Source organism: Suncus etruscus, chromosome 15 (assembly GCF_024139225.1).
Source record: "Suncus etruscus isolate mSunEtr1 chromosome 15, mSunEtr1.pri.cur, whole genome shotgun sequence".
Taxonomy (NCBI): domain Eukaryota; kingdom Metazoa; phylum Chordata; class Mammalia; order Eulipotyphla; family Soricidae; genus Suncus; species Suncus etruscus.
This window is the reverse complement of record NC_064862.1, coordinates 83,054,851-83,071,353: the sequence shown is the minus strand read 5'-3', so window position 1 is coordinate 83,071,353 and position 16,503 is coordinate 83,054,851. Positions and strand designations below refer to the sequence as shown.

The window sequence follows — 16,503 nt, the reverse complement described above, 5'->3', positions numbered from 1 at the left end:
TGGGAGCTCAGTTGCTGGCTCCAAGCCTTTGGGGTGGGTGGGGGGCCAGATTAGGCCCATAGTATTCATCTAGGGATCAGCCAGAAAACTAGTGAGGGAGCAAGGAGCAAAGCTGGGTCTCTGTAAGCAGCTTGGAGGGGCCTCGGAGGAAATCCTCAGCCCAGCCCCTTAGGGCCTCTCCCTTCATTCACCTCCACCCACCGGTGGTGCTCCAGGTGTCTGTGAAGGCAGCACAGGGGTGAGGTTGGGGCTTGGGGGGTCAGGTGGGGAATCTCTCTCGACTGGAGGCTTCACGCAGGATCAAGTTAGTGAAGGCTGCGAGGGTCAGCAGTCTCCAGCGGGAAAGATGCCTTAAGTGAGGCCAAGCCGGGTTCGATCCCCGGAATTACACATGGTTCCTCTGAACCGCATCAGGAGTGGGCCCCTGAGCACAGAGCCCAGGGTCAGCCCCGAGTCCCACCTGGTACGACCCCCAAGCAAATAAAGTTGAGATTCCTTCCCTGACTTGAAGCTCTCCTGGTTTCAGGCCAGGCCTTGGCTGGGGAAGAGAAGACAAGCCTCAACCTGCCAGCAGGGATCCCCATGTCCAACCATACGCCCCCCCCCCAATAGCAGGGAGGCTTCTCAGGGCCTGTGAGTGTAGATGGTGGGGGGGGGGAATCTCAGATCTTGGGGACCACCTGCACTGTCCTGGGTTGACTGATCATCTCCAGGCTCCAGGCCAGGGGATGGTTTCACCTGTGCGTGGGACTCTGGGGGAGCAGGGGCACCCCCACCAGCTGGGCACTCCAAGGGACACTCAGTGGCACGCGATGCTGACCAGGAACGGAACCCCCACCCTCTGACTGTGCCACACATGCCCTGCGGTGGCCTTGCTGTCACCTCTGCTGGGGCAGGCCTGTGTATTCACCCAGTCGGAATCCTTGGGGGTGGAGCCAGGCCAGAGGGGTGTGTGAGACAGGGGCGGCTGAGGGGCTCAGGACCACCCCCGACGGGCATGCCCCACCCCACCTGGGAGGGCCCGGGGCCTGGTGCCAAAGGAGATGCCCACACCGCAGGAGTGGGGCGCGTCGGGCTCTGGGCCAGCCGGAGCCACCCACGAGCTGGGAGGGAGCACTGGGCGGGGCGGGGCGTCCGTGGGAGCCAGCGGGACCCCGCCCTGGAGGCGGCCCATGGGGGACGGGGCCACACCCCTGTCCTCGCCAGGCCAGTGACCTTTGCCTGTCCCGGGAGATAACCTCCCCTTCCCCCGCGCACGCCCACAGAGCCAGCAGACACGAGTGGGGCTTCCTGGTCTTTAATCGGGGTGCACGCCAGGGTTGGGGTGTCTGTCCATCGAAGCTGGTCTGAGCATCTCTCGTCGGCGGCGGGTTCTGCATGGGGCACGGGCAGGCAAGTGTGTCAGGCGATGGGAATGGGGGTGCGGGCGGCTGGAGAGCTCCTGGGAATGCAGGCACCCCGAACTCCCACCCCAAGGGCAGAGGCCTCGGCGTGCACTGAACCCCAACCCATGCCAGCTTCCGGGTTTGACACGTGGCCGGGAGGGGGTGGGGGCCAGCCCAGTGCTGCCACCTGGTGGCGGCCCGGAGAACCTTCCTCAGCTACTGCCATTTGGGGGGGGGGGCACGCACCCCTACTCTAGCGCTTTCACCAAGGCCTCATTTGCTTCGATACGGATCTGGACCTCAGCCTTGGCAGCCTCGTCCGTGGCCCCGGACAGCTCAGCGTGCGCCTTCTCCAGGTTCGCCTTGGCGGTCTACAGGGGTGCAGACAAGGAGGGGGAAAGGTGGAAGGCTGAGTCCAACCTAGCAGGAACCCACAGAGTCCCCTGGAGGAAGGGAAGGGGAAATGTCTATCTCAGTTTCACCACAGCCAGGTCCAGGATGGGGTGGGATGCCTGCTGCCTGCCTCAGTTTCCCCGGGGACACTCACCCCCAGGTCCAGCATGTCCAGCGTCACAGCCTCTTCGGCAAGCAGCTGCACGGAGGAGTCAGCGTTGACTGTAATGGTGCCGCTGCTCACTGCAGGGATGAGGGGAGCAAGTGGTGAGATACCCCCCCACAAAGCAAGGAACGGGCAGGTGGGCAGAGTTCTGGAGCCCCACTGGAGATGGAGCTCCAGGGTTACCCCACTGAGGGACCCAGGAAACAGCAGGAGAGGGAGAGCTAAGGGAGAAGCATAAAGGGGGGTGTTCGAAAGACAAGAGAGAATCGAGTTCCTGGGACCACTGAGATAGCACAAAAGGTAGGGCGTTTGCCTTGCACGCAGCCAGATTCGGGATGGAAGGGTGGTTCAAATCCTGGCATCCCATATGGTCCCCCGAGCCTGCCAGTAGCAATTCCTGAGCCCAGAGCCAGGAGTAACCCCTGAGCACCGCCGGGTGTGATCCAAAACCCAAAAACAGGGCCTGGAGAGATAGCACAGTGGCCCTGCAAGCAGCCAATCCAGGACCAAAGGTGGTTGGTTCGAATCCCGGTGTCCCATATGGTCCCCCATGCCTGCCAGGAGCTATTTCTGAGCAGACAGCCAGAAGTAACCCCTGAGCACCGCCGGGTGTGGCCCAAAAACCAAAAAAAAAAAAAAAAATCCCCCAAAACCAAAAACAAACAAACAAAAGAAATCGAGTCCCTCTCCCATCTATTTTTTGCTTTGGAGCCACACCAGGCGTACTTGGGCCTTAGTTCTGGCTCTGTGCTCAGGGCTCATTCCTGGTGGTACAGGGAAAGTTCTCTGGGATCCTAGGGATCAAAGCCAGATCCAATGCATGCAAGGCAAGTGTCCTCCAAGCTTTTCCACCAGCCTTTTTTTGTTCCGTTCGTTCGTTTGTTTGGGGTTTTGTTTTGGTTTTGGTTTAGGGGCTACACCTGGAGGCCCTCAGGCTCTGCACTCAGTTTGGGGACTGAACCCAAGTTGGCCGCATGCAAGGCAAATAAATGCCCTTCTGACTGTGCTATTGCTCTGAGCCAAATTTAATTTTTTTTAATTTAATTAAGGGCCAGAGATAGCATAGTGGTCAGGCGTTTGCCTTGCACGCGGGCAACTGAGGATGGATGGTGGTTCGATTCCTGGCATCTCATATGGTCCCCTGAACCTGCCAGTAGCGATTTCTGAGCACTGAGCCAGGAGTAACCCAAGGGCTGCCGCGTGTGGCCCAAAAATAAAAAATAAATTTTAATTAAGGAGTTGAGCCGAAGTGATAGCACAGCAGTAAACTGTTTGCCTTGCAAGTCGCTGACCAAGGACAGACCCGGATTCAAGCCCTCGCATCCCAAATGGTCCCCCAAGCCTGCCAGGAGTGATTTTTGAGTGCAGAGCCTGGTGTGCCCCCCCAAAATTAAATAACTGTGGTTTGGGGCCGAAGAGATAGCACAGTGATAGATTATTTGCCTTGTAAGCGGCAGACCCAGGAGAGACCTGGGCATCCCATATGTGCCCCCCCTCGCCCCCCCCCCCGCTGCCAGGGGCAATTTCTGAGTGCAGAACCAGGAGTAACCCCTGGGCACCACTAGGTGTGGCCCACCAATCAATCACAATCAATTAATCAATAAATAAATAAAGTTTAAAGAGTTGTGGTAGTTGAGCTTTAGGCATAGCCTATTTCGAAACCAATCCCATCACTGATGTCAGGTCCCATCATCAGTGTTTTCACGTACTCCATCACACAACCCACCCATGGCTGCCACCTGGGCAGGCTGCCATGTAGTTTAATTTCTTTGTTTGTTTGTGGGCCGCATGTCCAGTGTTGAGGGCTTATTTCTGGCAAGTTCAGGGAATTGAATCACACCCTTGCAGTGCCCTGTCTCTGTCCCATCTGATTTCCTTAGTTGCTTTCTTTTGTTTTGGGGCCACACCTGATGGTGCTCAGGGCTATTCCTGGCTCTGTGCTCATCAATCACTTCTGGAGGAATCAGGGAACCACGGAGTAACTGGGTATTGAATCCACATGTAAAGCAAAGTGCCCTCCCCCCTGTCCATTCTCTCCAACCCCATCACTAGAGGACTTAAACCATGAATACCTAGGACCCCAGACTGGGGTGGGACCATACCTCGCAGCACAGTTTCCTCTTCCTGCATAAGGGCCCCTAGCTCAACAGTAACCCCTCCCCATCACTATCTAACCAGCTCCAGGAGACTCAGGTGGTCCCACAATTTTCCTGATGATCAGCGCAGCCCCTGCCTACCCTAACCCCAGGAGCCTCACCGAAGTACTTGGTGGCAGTCCCATCCTCGGCGTGGACCACGACCAGCCCGGGCCGCAGGACCTGCAGGGTAGGGACGTGGGAGGCCAGGATGCCGAAGGCGCCCGTCTGCGTAGGCACGTCCACCTGTCGCACGTTGGCGCCGTTGAAATACACCTGGAGGGGGGCAGGTATGTGAACCGAGGGGGCCGGGACAGGGGTGACCCCCCCCCACTGGCAGCCAGTGAGACAGAGGCTGTGGGTTGGGTCCTGGGTCGCCCAGACCACTAGGAACTTCCATGGTGTCACCTGTAAGAGACACAGCCACCTGAGACTCCAGGAGAAAGGGGTCAGAGGCACAAAAGTGGGAAACAGAAGCAGAAGGACTTTACTACCTCCAGAGAGGTGCCCGGGCCACAGACAAGGCAGGGTCAAGGGCAGGCTCGCCCAGGACAAAGGGATTCTGGGAGGTCCTACAAGTGGAGGTGGTTTGGGATTGCGGGGTGCAAATAAATGAAAGGCCAAGGATCTCAGAGCTAAGATGAGGTCGGGATATCCGGATTTCTGGGCCACAGGGCTCAGGGATGTGAGCCCCTTGGGGATCAGGGCCTAGGAGAAGAATTTAAGGAGCTGGGTTCAGAGAGTGGGGTGTCGATGATCTGGGGGCCAAGTGGGTCCGGATTAGGGGCCTCTCAAAAGAGGGGTGCAGGACGGGGCCTGGGGGCTGTCCTGGGCGGAGAAAGAACACTTGGGGGTGGAGCAGAAGAACCAAAGTTCATCATGGGGGTGAGGGGAGATGCCAGGCCCCGGGACGGCCCCCAGGAATAAGGGAATCGGGGAGTCGGGGCCCCGGGTTCCGAACACTAGGGACAGGGGGTGCAGATCCGAAACGCGGGCCGGGGACCCGGGGGAGCACCTGGGGGCAGGGCCGGGCCCGTCCGAACCTGCGTGGGGGAGGCGAAGGTGAAGGACATCTGTCCGGGAGCCGCGGCGGAGGCCGGGGCGGCGGCGGCCTCGGCGTAGGCTCGAGCCTGGCGCACGAGGCGGCCGAGGCCGGAGCGGCGGAGGAGCGCGGCGGGCAGCATGGAGGCGGCGGCAGAGGCAAACGGCAAGGCGGACTCGACGCCGGACACCCGAAAGCTGGAGGGCGAGGAGGACGGCGCGCGGGGGAGTCTGGGAGGAACAGTCCGGGCTAGGGCGCACGCGCGAACTACAACTCCCGTCGTGCCTCGCACCAGGCCACGCACCCCGTCGCGTCGCGCACGGCATGCTGGGAGTTGTAGTTTTCCTGCGCCTCCCAGATGATATGCTCCGTGGGTAGGCAACTAAAGCATGCAGGCGTGGGAAGGGAACTTTTGAGGTGAATTCGTGATTAGTGAAAGCATTGCGTTCGTAGGTGCTAAGCGCTGGAAACATAACAGGGAAAGATCTAGCTAGCTTCCTTGGCGAGGTTTTCCAAAGTGGGTGCTACAGCCCCTTGGGGAGCTCTGGGAGACTGTGGGGGGATCGATGAGTAGCTTCTGCAACAGTTTCTTTTTATTTTCTGCAGCAATTGCTTTCTTTTTTCTGCAGCAATTGCTTTTCTTTTTTTCTGCATCAATTTCTTTTCTTTTTTCTGCATCAATTTCTTTTCTTTTTTTCTGCAGCAATTGCTTTCTTTTTTCTGCAGCAATTTTTTTTCTTTTCTGCAGCAATTTATTTTATTCTGCAGCAATTTCTTTCCCCCTCCCCTGCGGCAATTTATAGGGGCTATCTGCTTAAAGGTCGATTTCCAGAGGAGGGCGCTGTTATTTTTCCTTGCATAAGCTTGGAAACCTCGAGAGTAGAAAGTTTGCGAGTCTTTACCAACAATTCAACCAGCCGTCAAATACTGAGGAGAGAACAAATAAGTAAAACAAAAAAAGCGAGCTGCAGGGGCAGTGAGCAGAGCAGGACGCACGCGAAGGCCTCCGCTCGCCACTAGCCCCATTGCCCGGCAGGGGGCGCGCGCCGCTCAAAGAAGCGCTCAGGCCGCCCCGCCCGGCCGCCGCCTCCGCGCGCCGCTGACGCACGACGCGTGCGCGGAAGGCTCGGGGCCCCGTTGACGTCACCGCCCGCGCAGCCTCGCTCAGGGCGCTGACGTCACCGCCCCACCTCCGCGGCCCTGCGGTCGGTGCCCGGTCCCCCTCCACTTCCTCACCCCTCCGTCGCCTGCGGTCCGGGTGCTGGCGGCGTCCTGAGGGAAGGAAGCGCCTCGCCTGGTGCAGGCCTGTACGCATATCAGGGCAGGTGGCTTTCCTAGCTGCAAAGAGGAAGCTCGTGCTATTGCGTGGGTCCCCAAGATATCCAGAGGGGATTGCGTCTGCCCCACATTCCTGCGTTGCCGGTTTGGAGGGATATTTGGCATTCGGGCCCAGGACCAGCTTTGCATATACCTTGCACCTACTTGGAAATGGGGTGCATCCATTCCAAAATCCCAGTGCCATAGGCTTTAGGGAGTTTTGTCCTGGGAAACATTATGCAGAGGCAAAGCCTACTCATTTTCCCAGGGCTGCGTCCCATGCGGCCCCCGTCTCTGGAGCCAGGCAGCTCTTCAAAACCCTGGACTTCCTTGGGATAGGAGAGGTAGCACAGCAGGGAGGGCGCTTGCCTTGCACGGGGCTGACCCTGGTTTAATCTTCGCCATCCTAGAAGTCCCCGAGCCCCACCAGGAGTGATTCTTGAGCGCAGGCAGAGCCAGGAGTAACCCCAGGTGTGGACCCAAAACAAAACAAGATACCGTTGCCCTCATACTCCAGTGCATGTCCAGAGCTCCAGCTAACTGATGCCCCAAATTTGCAGATTTTGCAAGTCTCAGGTTTGTGTGAGTAGGGTTGAGGCCTGGCTCCCAGTCTCTGGCCTGCACAACCTCAGCTTCCCCCTTTGGTCTTACCACCGATGGACATTTCAAACCTCAAGTACAGACTCTTGTTCCCTTGCAAGAAACAGAAGATGCTTGGGGCCACAGCAATAGCACAGTGGATAGGACGTTTGCTTGCATGTGGCCGACCCAAGTTCAATCCCCTGCATCCTATAGGGTCCCCAGAACCTGCCAGGAGTAATTTCTGAGCTCAGCTGGGTGTGACACCAAAACCCAAACAAACAAAATAAACAAAAAAGATTATTTCTGTTGCCTTCACCTTAACCTCCTGGATCTCTTGCCCAGCCCATTCCCAAGACCCAGCTTTCCTGAGATAAGATCCTTTTGCTTCCCTGTTTGTGTCCATAGAGTGCCTAGGACAGGCAAATGGATAGCCAGAAGAGGGTTAGCCTCTCAGACCCCCAAACTGTGTGGGATCTGAGCTGCCTCAGTGGGTCCAAGGATGGCAAACTATGCTTTTGCATGCAGGAAGGCACCAGTTGGATCTCGGTACCCCACTGGGTCCTGCAAACAGCTCCTGGAGCCCCCTGAGAACAGTTAGGCGTCATGACCCAAGGCCAGAGCAAATAGTGCAATAAAATAAAGAAAAAAATAAATCCTACAGTTGGACAAGATCTGGGATATGACCGGTAGATAGGGGTACCTGTCGTGACGGTGTCACCGAGCACTGCAAAAGAGGCGTGGAATGGTGTGGGGGACAGTTTTGGGGGCTCAGGCAAATCTGTAGTTCGTGCTCCCCTGGAGATTCACACGTCGGTGGTAGTGAGTGCAGGGCCCAAAGGTGTATAACCTGGGTCCCCGGGGATACCCCTCTTCCGTGCAACAAAGGGGTGCGCAGGCAGGCACCCCCAGACTGGAGGAAGTGGAGGCGGCAAAGTCGTGCCTGCCAGGACCTCCCCCCCTCCTTCTCCTCGCCCCTGGGGCACGGGCACTGGAGTCGTGCCACTGGGGTCGGGGGCGGAGACTCCGCCGTGGCGGGAGGGCCCCCCCCCCAGTCCGCATGGGGAGGGGGCGCCCCGGAGCGCAGGCTCCGCCCCCCGCCCCCACCGGAAGGGAAAGGGAGGCGGTGACCAGCCCAGCCTGGATCGAGAGCCAGACGCGGTGGCGATCGGCTCGGCTCGGCGGTCGAGATCACGATCGCGGCGGAGGCGGCCGGGCCGGGGCACCGGGGACCCCATCGGGCTGCCCCGAACGAGCGAGCGAGCGGGTCGGAGCGGGCCCACCGCCAACGCGGTCACGTGCGAGGCCCCGCCTCTCGCCCCGCGCGCGCCTCCCCCGCAAGCCGCGCTCCCCATTCATAAATTCTCCGCCTGCTCCGCGGCCACCGGGCGCCCGAGCCAGCGGGAGCACCAGCCGCATCGCACCGCGCCGCAGCCCGCCCGCCCGCCCGCCCGCCGGCCGCTCATGGGCCGCGCGCCCCGCCGCTAAGGTAGGCGCGGCGGGCCCGGGGCTGCACCGGGGCGGGCCCAGGGACGGTCCGGTCCGGTCCGGTCCGATCGGGGATCGCGGCCGGCTCGAGGAAGGGGAGCCCGCTCAGGCCCGGGGACCCACCGGGAGGAATCGGATCGGAGCGGGCCCGGGGCGCGTGAGTGCCCTCCCGCCCCCGCCTTGGGCCGCCCGGAGTCGGGCCCACGCCCACGCCTTTCCCGGCCTCAGTTTCCCTGGAAGGTTTAGCCCTGCCTGCCGATGGCGTCGGGTGGGAACGTGCCCGGGGCCGAGCGGCTTCCCGATCGATGCCTCCTGGCTTCGGCCGACCCCGGGCCCGCCGGTGAGCCGGGCCGTACCCGTGGGAACCGCCGCCCTGGGCTGGCTCCCATCCCCGCCTCACCCACCGCAACGCAGCCCTCGCCTCGCGGCCTCCTGCCATCTTTCCCGGCCGGCCGGGCCGCCTGTCATCGCCCCTGCGCCGCCGTCCCCTCCCCCGGCCGACCTACATACGCGCGCGCCCCCAAAATCCCCAAGCCTCAGGGGAGCCGCAGCCTTGAGCCCCGAGTGGCACCTGATCTCCCCAGGATCTTTTCATCCCCTGAGCCTGTTTTTTCTCCCCACTGCCCAAGACACCCCGTTTCTTTCCCTTAAGGCGGAGCCCTCCGCCCCCACCTCCGCGCCATGCCATGCTATGCCATGCCATGCCGTGCCGGCCCCACGCATCCTTTTCCCCGAGCTCCCCGCGCGGCGCCGCCATCCTTCCCGGGGCAGGGGAGGGGAAGGGAGCGGAGGGGAGGGCCGGCAGGTGCCATCTGCAGGCGGGCTGAGCCCCTCTCGGCCTCAGTTTCCCCCCTGGAGGCCGGCCAGCTCGGGAGCTGGGCATCGGCGCCGCCGCAGCCATGTCGCCGCCCGGCGGCTCCAGCCCGCCCCCGCGGGAGGCCTCCCGCCCGCCCCCGCGCCCCTCCCGCCGCTCCCTGGCAACCCGCACCCCCGCGGCCCGCAAGCTCGCTCGCTCGCTCCTCTCGCGCGGTCGCCATGGGAACCGATCCTTCGGGCTCCGCACAGATGCGCCTCTTTGTCCTTTCCACTCCTACTGGCGCTGTGCAGCCGGGGGAGACCTGCCTCCTGCCTCCTGCCTCCTGCCTTCCCCGGGCCTGCCGGAGTCGCGACCCGGGCACGGCCGCCTCGGGAGCATGGGCAGCCACGGGGGCCGCTCCCGACCCGGTACCCGCGATCCTATCCCCGTTTAGGGGGCCCCCAGCAACGTCCCTGGGTGGCGGGAGCCGGCCTCCTGCCCTGGTTTCCCCTTGCCAGCCGGGCCTGCTCTTCCCCGCTGGGCCGGGCACATGCCGCCCCCAGCCCTTCTCCCCAGGCTCCCAGTGGGAGTGAGCCACGGCCTGGCGATCCAGGGCGAGGGAGGCAGCGAGAGGGGGCCCGAGCTCAACCAGCCGCCTTGCCTCCCCCAGCTCGCCCCTGCTCCTCCCGACTTCGGAAATGCAGCCCACCGCCACCATGGCCACGGACGCCGCCGCCGCCACCAGCGCCGCCACAGTCGCCCTGACCACAACGTGGGACAACACCACGGGCCGGCCCACCGTGAGTGCCGGGTGGGGCGTGGCCTGTCGTGCGCCCGCCCACTCTCACGCCACCTTCCAATTAGAGGCGGGGGCGGGGCCGGACGAAAGACCGCCTATTGGAGGCGAGGCCAGACGGGTGCCCCTCCTTCTGCCCCTTAGACCAGACCACAGGTGCCACCATGGGGGCGGGGCCAAAAGAAAGACCGCCTCACTGGATCCGCCCCTCCCCTTGGAGGCGGGGCCAGACGAGTGCCTAGTGCCTTGATCCTGCCTTAGGCCAAAAACACCCTGGGAAGGCGGGGCCAGAGACCATCCACCGCCCGTTGGTGGGCGTGGACAGATGAGAGACCGCCCACTCTGACTCCGCCCCTCGCGATGGGTGGGCGGACCAGACGGAAGACCGCCCACCCTGACCCCGCCTCCTTTATCACAGGAGCAACCTGACCCCATCCTGGACAACTACGTGCTGCTGGTGGTGGTGATGTCGCTGTTTGTGGGGGGCACCCTCGTGGTGCTGTCGGGGGTGCTGCTACTCTGTAAGCGCTGCTGGGATGTGCACAGGCGCTTCAACAGGTGCGCCCACAGCCAGCAGGGACCTGGCCTGGAATGGGAGGGATCGCACGCGTTTGTATGACCATCCAGGGTTATATATCAGCCCGTGCCCATTTGTGGGTGAATTGCTTTGTGTATGCGTAGCAGCCGGGGGTCGGTGAGAAATACATAGGCTGGCTTGGACCCCAGCTGGAGGCCGCCGTTACTCTTTGGAGCTGGGGAAGGGGTGCAGCAGGCCATCAGGGTGGTCTTGCTCATCCGCTACTCTTGTCCCTGCACAGAGCCACGGAGGAGGTGGAGAAGGCCACGGGTGCCTACCTGGACAACGGCACGCACCTGGCTCCAGGTGAGACTCCCCCAGGTCCTGCCCACCGTGCGCCCCCCTCCGCCCCCCCTCTGTCCCTCGGGCCGCCTGACCCTGTGTCTGTCTGTCTCCCCCACCAGACTGGGCGCAGCTCGATTCCGACTCATCTCTGTTTCCTTAAAGCCCAGCGTAGGTGTCGCAGGCGCGTGCTGAGAGTGAGTGTGTGAGCGGATGAGTGAGTGTCCCTGCCCGGGCCCCCCTCGTTCCCTCCCCACCCCCAGCGGCCCGCCCGCCCCAGGCCCACCCGGGGCCCCCCTCTGCTCCTCTCTTTACAGACCCTGAGTGCCCAGGAGATGAGCCGGAGAGCCAGGATGCTGAGACCGAGCGCTTCCTGGCTGGAAGCACCGTGGGCCGCCGTGTGTCCTTCAATGAGGCCGCGCTCTTCGAGCAGAGCCGCAAAGGGCAGGACAAGGGCCGCCGGTAGGGGATGCTCCCCAGAACTTGGGTCCACGCAGCGCCTACCAGGGTGCCCTCATCTGTCTGCACGCTAATGGCCATGCCCCATCCCTTCAGGTACACCCTGACCGAGGGTGATTTCCACCACCTCAAGAACGCTCGCCTCACCCACCTGCATTTGCCGCCCCTCAAAATTGTCACCATCCATGAGTGTGACCAGGGCGAAGCCACTGCCACTCCCCATGCCGCTGCCCCCCCCAAGGCCAACCTGGCTATTTTCCAGGTGAGTGTGGAAAGGCTGGCAGTGCCCAGAGCATCCCCTCCCAACCCTGGGCTCCAAGGGGAGGAGGGATGGGTTGGGGCACAGGACAGCAGGAGACAGGGCCTTTGACCGGTCACTGCTTCCTCCTCCCCATCCTGGCTCTGTCCCACAGCCCCCGGGGAAGGCCCTCACTGGCCGCTCCGTGGGCCCCAGCTCCGCCCTGCCAGGTGACCCGTACAACTCAGCCACGGCCCCTGGTGACTTCCAGATCAGCCCCTCGGCATCCAGTGACTCTGGGGAAGGCACCTCGGTGAGACCCCCTCTCCCTGTAAATCCCCCCGTGTGTCCCCTCCCAGCCCTGACCCATGCCACCAGGTCAGCAGAAAAAGAAAAGCGGGGGTGGGACCGAAGCGATGGCACAAGCAGTAGGGCATTCGCCTTGCACGTGCTAACCTAGGACTGACCACAGTTCAATCCCCCAGAGTCCCATATGGTCCCCAAGCCAGGGGCGATTTCTGAGCGCATAGCTAGAAATAATCCCTGAGCTGATCAGGTGTGGCCAAAAAAAAGAAGAAGAAAAAGGGAACAGAGTGCAGAGTAGATGAACATATATTCCAGGGTGGGGGAAGAAGGGAACTTCCCCTGCATCCTGTTCTCCCCACCTTACAAGGGACTCTAGGGCCATCACCCACCTGAAATCTAGGCTTGCTGCTATGCAGAACCAGGATCCGAGCATGGCGAGCCCCTGGGACTGCAGATCTGAGGTCTTTCTTCCTTTCCTTGCACAGCTGGACATAGGTGCCAGGAGCTGCAAGCCTGGTGGGCTGGGGGCCACGACTGGGCCAGGTGACAGCAGCCCCAGCTCCAGCTCTGGGGCAGGCCCCGTCCTGCAGTTTTTCAGCCGCCTGCGCCGCCACGCCAGCCTGGACGGGGCCAGCCCCTACTTCAAGGTCAAGAAATGGAAACTGGAACCCAGCCAGCGGGCATCCAGTCTGGATACGAGAGGTGAGCTCGCCACCTTGCTATGAGGTACTGGGGGTGGCAGGACAGGCTGGGTGAGTGCTCCCGCTGTCGGCCTGGTGTCCCCTAAACGTCTGTCTATAGGGAAGGTTAGCTGTGTGCTTGTCCTCTATATGCTGGGTTCCGCATTCCCTCCACTGGAGAGAAACTGAAGTAAACTAAAAACACAAACACGGGGGCCGGAGAGATAGCATGGAGGTAAGGCGTTTGCCTTTCATGCAGGAGGTCATCGGTTCGAATCCCGGCGCCCCATATGGTCCCCCGTGCCTGCCAGGAGCAATTTCTGAGCCTGGAGCCAGGAATAACCCCTGAGCACTGCCGGGTGTGACCCAAAAACCACAAAAAAAAAAAAAAAAACACAAACACGAAACTGTTCATCGTAGGGGACAAAGAAAGAGGACAGCAGGGAGGGTGCTGGCCTTGCATGCAGCCAAGTGTTGATCCCTAGCACCCATAGGGTCCTCTGAAACCTGCCTGGGGTGATTCCTGAGTGCAGAGCCAGTTGTTAGCCCTGAGCACTTCTGGGTGCTCCAAACAGAAACATAAATATCCTTCACAGCAGCGGAAGAAGTCCTTGGTCCCCTGTGCTGGGGAAACACGGGGGCAGATGCCTAGCTGCTGGGAAAGAGGGTGATGAACTCCCAGTGGAGGGGCTGGGCAAAGAAGGCAGGCAAGGGGCCTGCCCACCTTTCCCTGGAGATGCCAGGGTGATTACGGGTCTGTGTGGGTGCAGAAGCGTTCAGAACCTGTTTGCTGGGTGAACCACTCTACAGCCTGAGGCTGGTGTACCCCGCTTCTCCCAGGGCCCCTTGTGGGAGGATCCTGGCCACTAGCCAACCCGGGGCCCAGCGGCAGGGCGTGACTGTTCCCAGCACTGCCCTGGCCACAGCAGAGCTGGCACACGGGTCTGTGCCCTGCGCCCTCCTCCAGCTTGTCCATCCCACGCCTTCCGGTTTCTGCCGCCAACTGCCTGGCGCTGTCCACAGCTGGGTCCTTGCTGTGGCCACACCCAACTCCCCCTGGCCCTTGCCACTTCTGCCAACCCCATCTAGGACTTGGAGAAGTGTGTGTGTTGGAGGGGAGGAAGATGGTCTATGTCTCAGTTTCCCCATCTGCAATGGCTGACTGACCTGTCCCCCACTATGCATAGGCTCCCCAAAGCGGCACCACTTCCAACGGCAGCGGGCAGCCAGTGAGAGCACAGATCAGGAGGGTGACGCACCCCGCGCCGACTTCATCCAGTACATTGCCAGCGCAGGCGACACCGTGGCCTTCCAGCGGCCGCCCCCCTTCCTGGCCAGCCCCACCAGCCCGCCCCCCACTCTTGGCAGGTATTTTTCAGTAGATAGAAGTGCTGAGGGTGGGTCCGCGGGCGCCTGTCCTGCCCAACCCCCCCACCCAGGTGGCTCTGGACAGGCGGTCCTGGCCCTCGGGTACCCACCGGGAACCCCTGGAGCTGCCCCCAGCACGGACTGCCGAGGGACTCTGGACGGAGTGTGCCAGCTCGCGGGCGCGCCGACATTCAAGGACTGAAGGTCCAGCCCTGTCTGTCTGAGGGCCGGGGCAGGGGAGCCTCCTTTTGCCAGCGGTTCCCCTCCCTCGACCATCCGAAATCTGGGGTCCCTGCTGTGGGGTGTGTGTGTGTGGGTGTGGGTAGGTGGGTGGGTGTGGGATGGGAGGGATGGAAGGGGGAACTGGGCAAATTTCTTCCTGAGAATGTTGGGGTTTAGTTAATTAGCAAGCTGACTTCTGTGAAGTTTGATGAAGCCTCTTCGCCTTATCCTGGGGGTGCCCCTGAGTAAAGGGGAACCTGCTCTGGGATGGGGGTCATCTTAGGGAGACCAGCTACCACACCAAGCAGGGAACGGTTCCCACCCAGAATTGCCAGGACTGGGGGCCAAGGAAAGGATTGACCCTCCCAGGACCCAGGGCACACCCGCTTACTGACCGGAGCCTGACTTGCAGGCTAGAGGCGAGTCCCGAGTCTTCCCCGGAGGGCGGTGGCGGTGGAGGTGGCGGCGGCGGGGGACCGGAGCAGCAGCTGGAGTCGGACAGTGAGAGGGACGCGGGGTCCGAGGCGGTGCAGTCCCTCTACCACGACATCTGGAGCCTACGCGCCTCGCTGGAGCTGCACGCAGCCGCCGCCTCGGACCAGAGCAGCAGCGGCAACGACCGCGACTCGGTGCGCAGCGGTGACAGCGCGGGCTCCGGCTCGGGCTCGGGCTCCGGAGGTACCGCGCCCGCCTTCCCGCCGCCGCCCTCGCCGCCACCCACCCCGCGGACAGCGCTGGACAGCGAGCCGGGTGGGCCGCGCAAGCTGCTGCAGATGGACAGCGGCTACGCCAGCATCGAGGGCCGCGGCGCCGGCGACGACGGGCTGCCCGGTCCGACCGAGAAGTTCTTCTCCTTCCCCAGCAGCGCCGACCGCCTGGGCACCAGCTTGGAAGTGGCGCCGCCCGACGCCCCCGCCCGGCCCCGCAGCCCGTGCGCCTGGCCCCGCCGCCCCCGCCGCGACTACAGCATCGATGAGAAGACGGACGCGCTGTTCCACGAGTTTCTGCGCCACGACCCGCACTTCGACGACACCCCGCAGGCGCGCCACCGCACCCGGCCGCACGCGCACCCGCACGCCCGCAAGCAGTGGCAGCGTGGCCGGCAGCACAGTGACCCCGGCGCGCGCGCCGCCAACGCCCCTGGCCCGCTCCCGCTGCCTCCGGGCGGCGTTGCCCCGCGCCCTGCACGCGCGCCCCTCCGCCGAGGCGACAGCGTCGACTGCCCCCCGGACGGCCGCGGGACCGACGACCCAACAGGCCCCGTCGGCCCCGCCATCCCGGTCATCGAGGAGGAGCCCGGCGGGGGCGGCGGCGGCGGCGGCGGCGGCTGCCCAGGCTCAGGTCTGTGCGCCGGGCCACCCCCGGGGGAGCCGCTGGACAAACTGGTGGCGCGCTTCGACAACGGACTGTTCCCACCGCGCCTTGGCCCGCCTGTCGCTGCGCCGCCCCTCCTGGCGACGGCTGCGCCCACGTCTCCGGACCACAGCCCGGCCTAGGCCCAACCCCACGCCAGCTCCCCGTCGACTCGCTCCGGCTGTGCCGCGCGGGACGTCCCCACGGCGGGACTGGGGGAGTCGTGGACGCGCGCACGGCCCCCACGGCTTCCAAGACCCGGCTCCACCGGACTGGACTGGACTGGACGGCGCGGGGGTGGGGAGGGAGCAGCAGTCTGTCCCTCTGGCTCCAGATGGTCCAGGGCGCTCCCAATGTGGGGTGCAAGGGCAGTGGAGGCCTTCCAGAGCCGCAGTGCGGGGTACAGTCACCGCGCCCCTCCCAGGCCAAAGGAGGCAGAGGACGGGCTGTGCGCCCTGCTTCCCCGGTACGGCCCCCCTGCAGCTCCTGCGCCCGCCCAGCCTGAGGCTGTTCGCGGGCTGGATGCTGGGCAGGAGACAGAAGCCAAGCCCCAAGCCCCAAAGCCGTTTACCTCACCTTGGCGTGTGCTCGCGGAAGTCCGCGCCCCTCCGAGCAATAACCACCGCGCCGCGCTGAAGCTGCTGCCACCCCGGCCCCGCCGCCACCCCTGACACCCCGTGTCTGCGTCCAAGTCCCTTCGAGGTCGCGCCCGTCCCCTGCATGCGAGCGGGCCGGTCCGCCCTGCTGCTGCACGTCCTGTCAGTGTTTGCGACTCACAAAACCCGCAGGCCGAGGGTCCGAGTTTCCCGAGCTTTATTTATTGCCAAAAGATGGGGCTGCCCCCAGGCCCCGCCCAGCCAACTTCCGAGCTGTCTGTGCCACCCCAAGATGGGGTTCCGTGTCCCCCTTCCCGGTCCCCAT

General features: G+C 63.0%; 3 protein-coding genes across 7 annotated transcripts in view; 2 read left to right on the top strand and 1 right to left on the bottom strand.

The window, feature by feature from the left end:
* Positions 1 to 16,503, top strand: part of POLR2E (RNA polymerase II, I and III subunit E) — a 140,318-nt gene that overhangs the window by 35,514 nt on the left and 88,301 nt on the right. The window lies entirely within an intron of this gene.
* On the bottom strand, positions 1,282 to 5,333 carry ATP5F1D (ATP synthase F1 subunit delta). Its single transcript, XM_049787960.1, has 5 exons — positions 5,123 to 5,333; positions 4,202 to 4,355; positions 1,933 to 2,021; positions 1,632 to 1,756; positions 1,282 to 1,373 (listed from the first exon to the last, which is right to left on the bottom strand). The coding sequence occupies exons 1-4, from the start codon at positions 5,261 to 5,263 to the stop codon at positions 1,634 to 1,636; spliced, it is 507 nt and encodes a 168-aa protein (XP_049643917.1). The 5' UTR covers positions 5,264 to 5,333; the 3' UTR covers positions 1,282 to 1,373; positions 1,632 to 1,633.
* Positions 9,961 to 15,905, top strand: CBARP (CACN subunit beta associated regulatory protein). 3 transcript variants are annotated; one of them, XM_049787916.1, is made up of 10 exons: positions 9,992 to 10,101; positions 10,516 to 10,655; positions 10,916 to 10,980; positions 11,079 to 11,127; positions 11,274 to 11,418; positions 11,512 to 11,677; positions 11,829 to 11,966; positions 12,445 to 12,661; positions 13,827 to 14,007; positions 14,642 to 15,905. In XM_049787916.1, exons 2-10 carry the CDS (start codon positions 10,634 to 10,636, stop codon positions 15,723 to 15,725), a joined length of 2,067 nt encoding a protein of 688 aa, XP_049643873.1. In that variant the 5' UTR covers positions 9,992 to 10,101; positions 10,516 to 10,633; the 3' UTR covers positions 15,726 to 15,905. The 3 variants fall into 3 exon arrangements, with proteins under 3 accessions (XP_049643872.1, XP_049643873.1, XP_049643874.1); XM_049787915.1 differs by lacking the exon at positions 11,079 to 11,127 and having other exon boundaries at positions 9,961 to 10,101; XM_049787917.1 differs by lacking the exons at positions 9,992 to 10,101; positions 10,516 to 10,655; positions 10,916 to 10,980; positions 11,079 to 11,127 and adding an exon at positions 11,138 to 11,173.

Excerpts from the sequence above, each read along its gene's own strand:
- ATP5F1D (XM_049787960.1), bottom strand. The coding sequence starts at position 5,263 with ATGCTGCCCGCCGCGCTCCTCCGCCGCTCCGGCCTCGGCCGCCTCGTG. Across the intron at positions 2,022-4,201 it reads GACTGCCACCAAGTACTTCG|TGAGCAGCGGCACCATTACA; the intron begins GTGAGGCTCCTG and ends TCATCCCTGCAG. Across the intron at positions 1,757-1,932 it reads TGGACATGCTGGACCTGGGG|ACCGCCAAGGCGAACCTGGA; the intron begins GTGAGTGTCCCC and ends GCACCCCTGTAG.
- CBARP (XM_049787915.1), top strand. The coding sequence starts at position 10,000 with ATGCAGCCCACCGCCACCATGGCCACGGACGCCGCCGCCGCCACCAGC. Across the intron at positions 10,656-10,915 it reads GTGCACAGGCGCTTCAACAG|AGCCACGGAGGAGGTGGAGA; the intron begins GTGCGCCCACAG and ends GTCCCTGCACAG. Across the intron at positions 11,967-12,444 it reads ACTCTGGGGAAGGCACCTCG|CTGGACATAGGTGCCAGGAG; the intron begins GTGAGACCCCCT and ends TTCCTTGCACAG.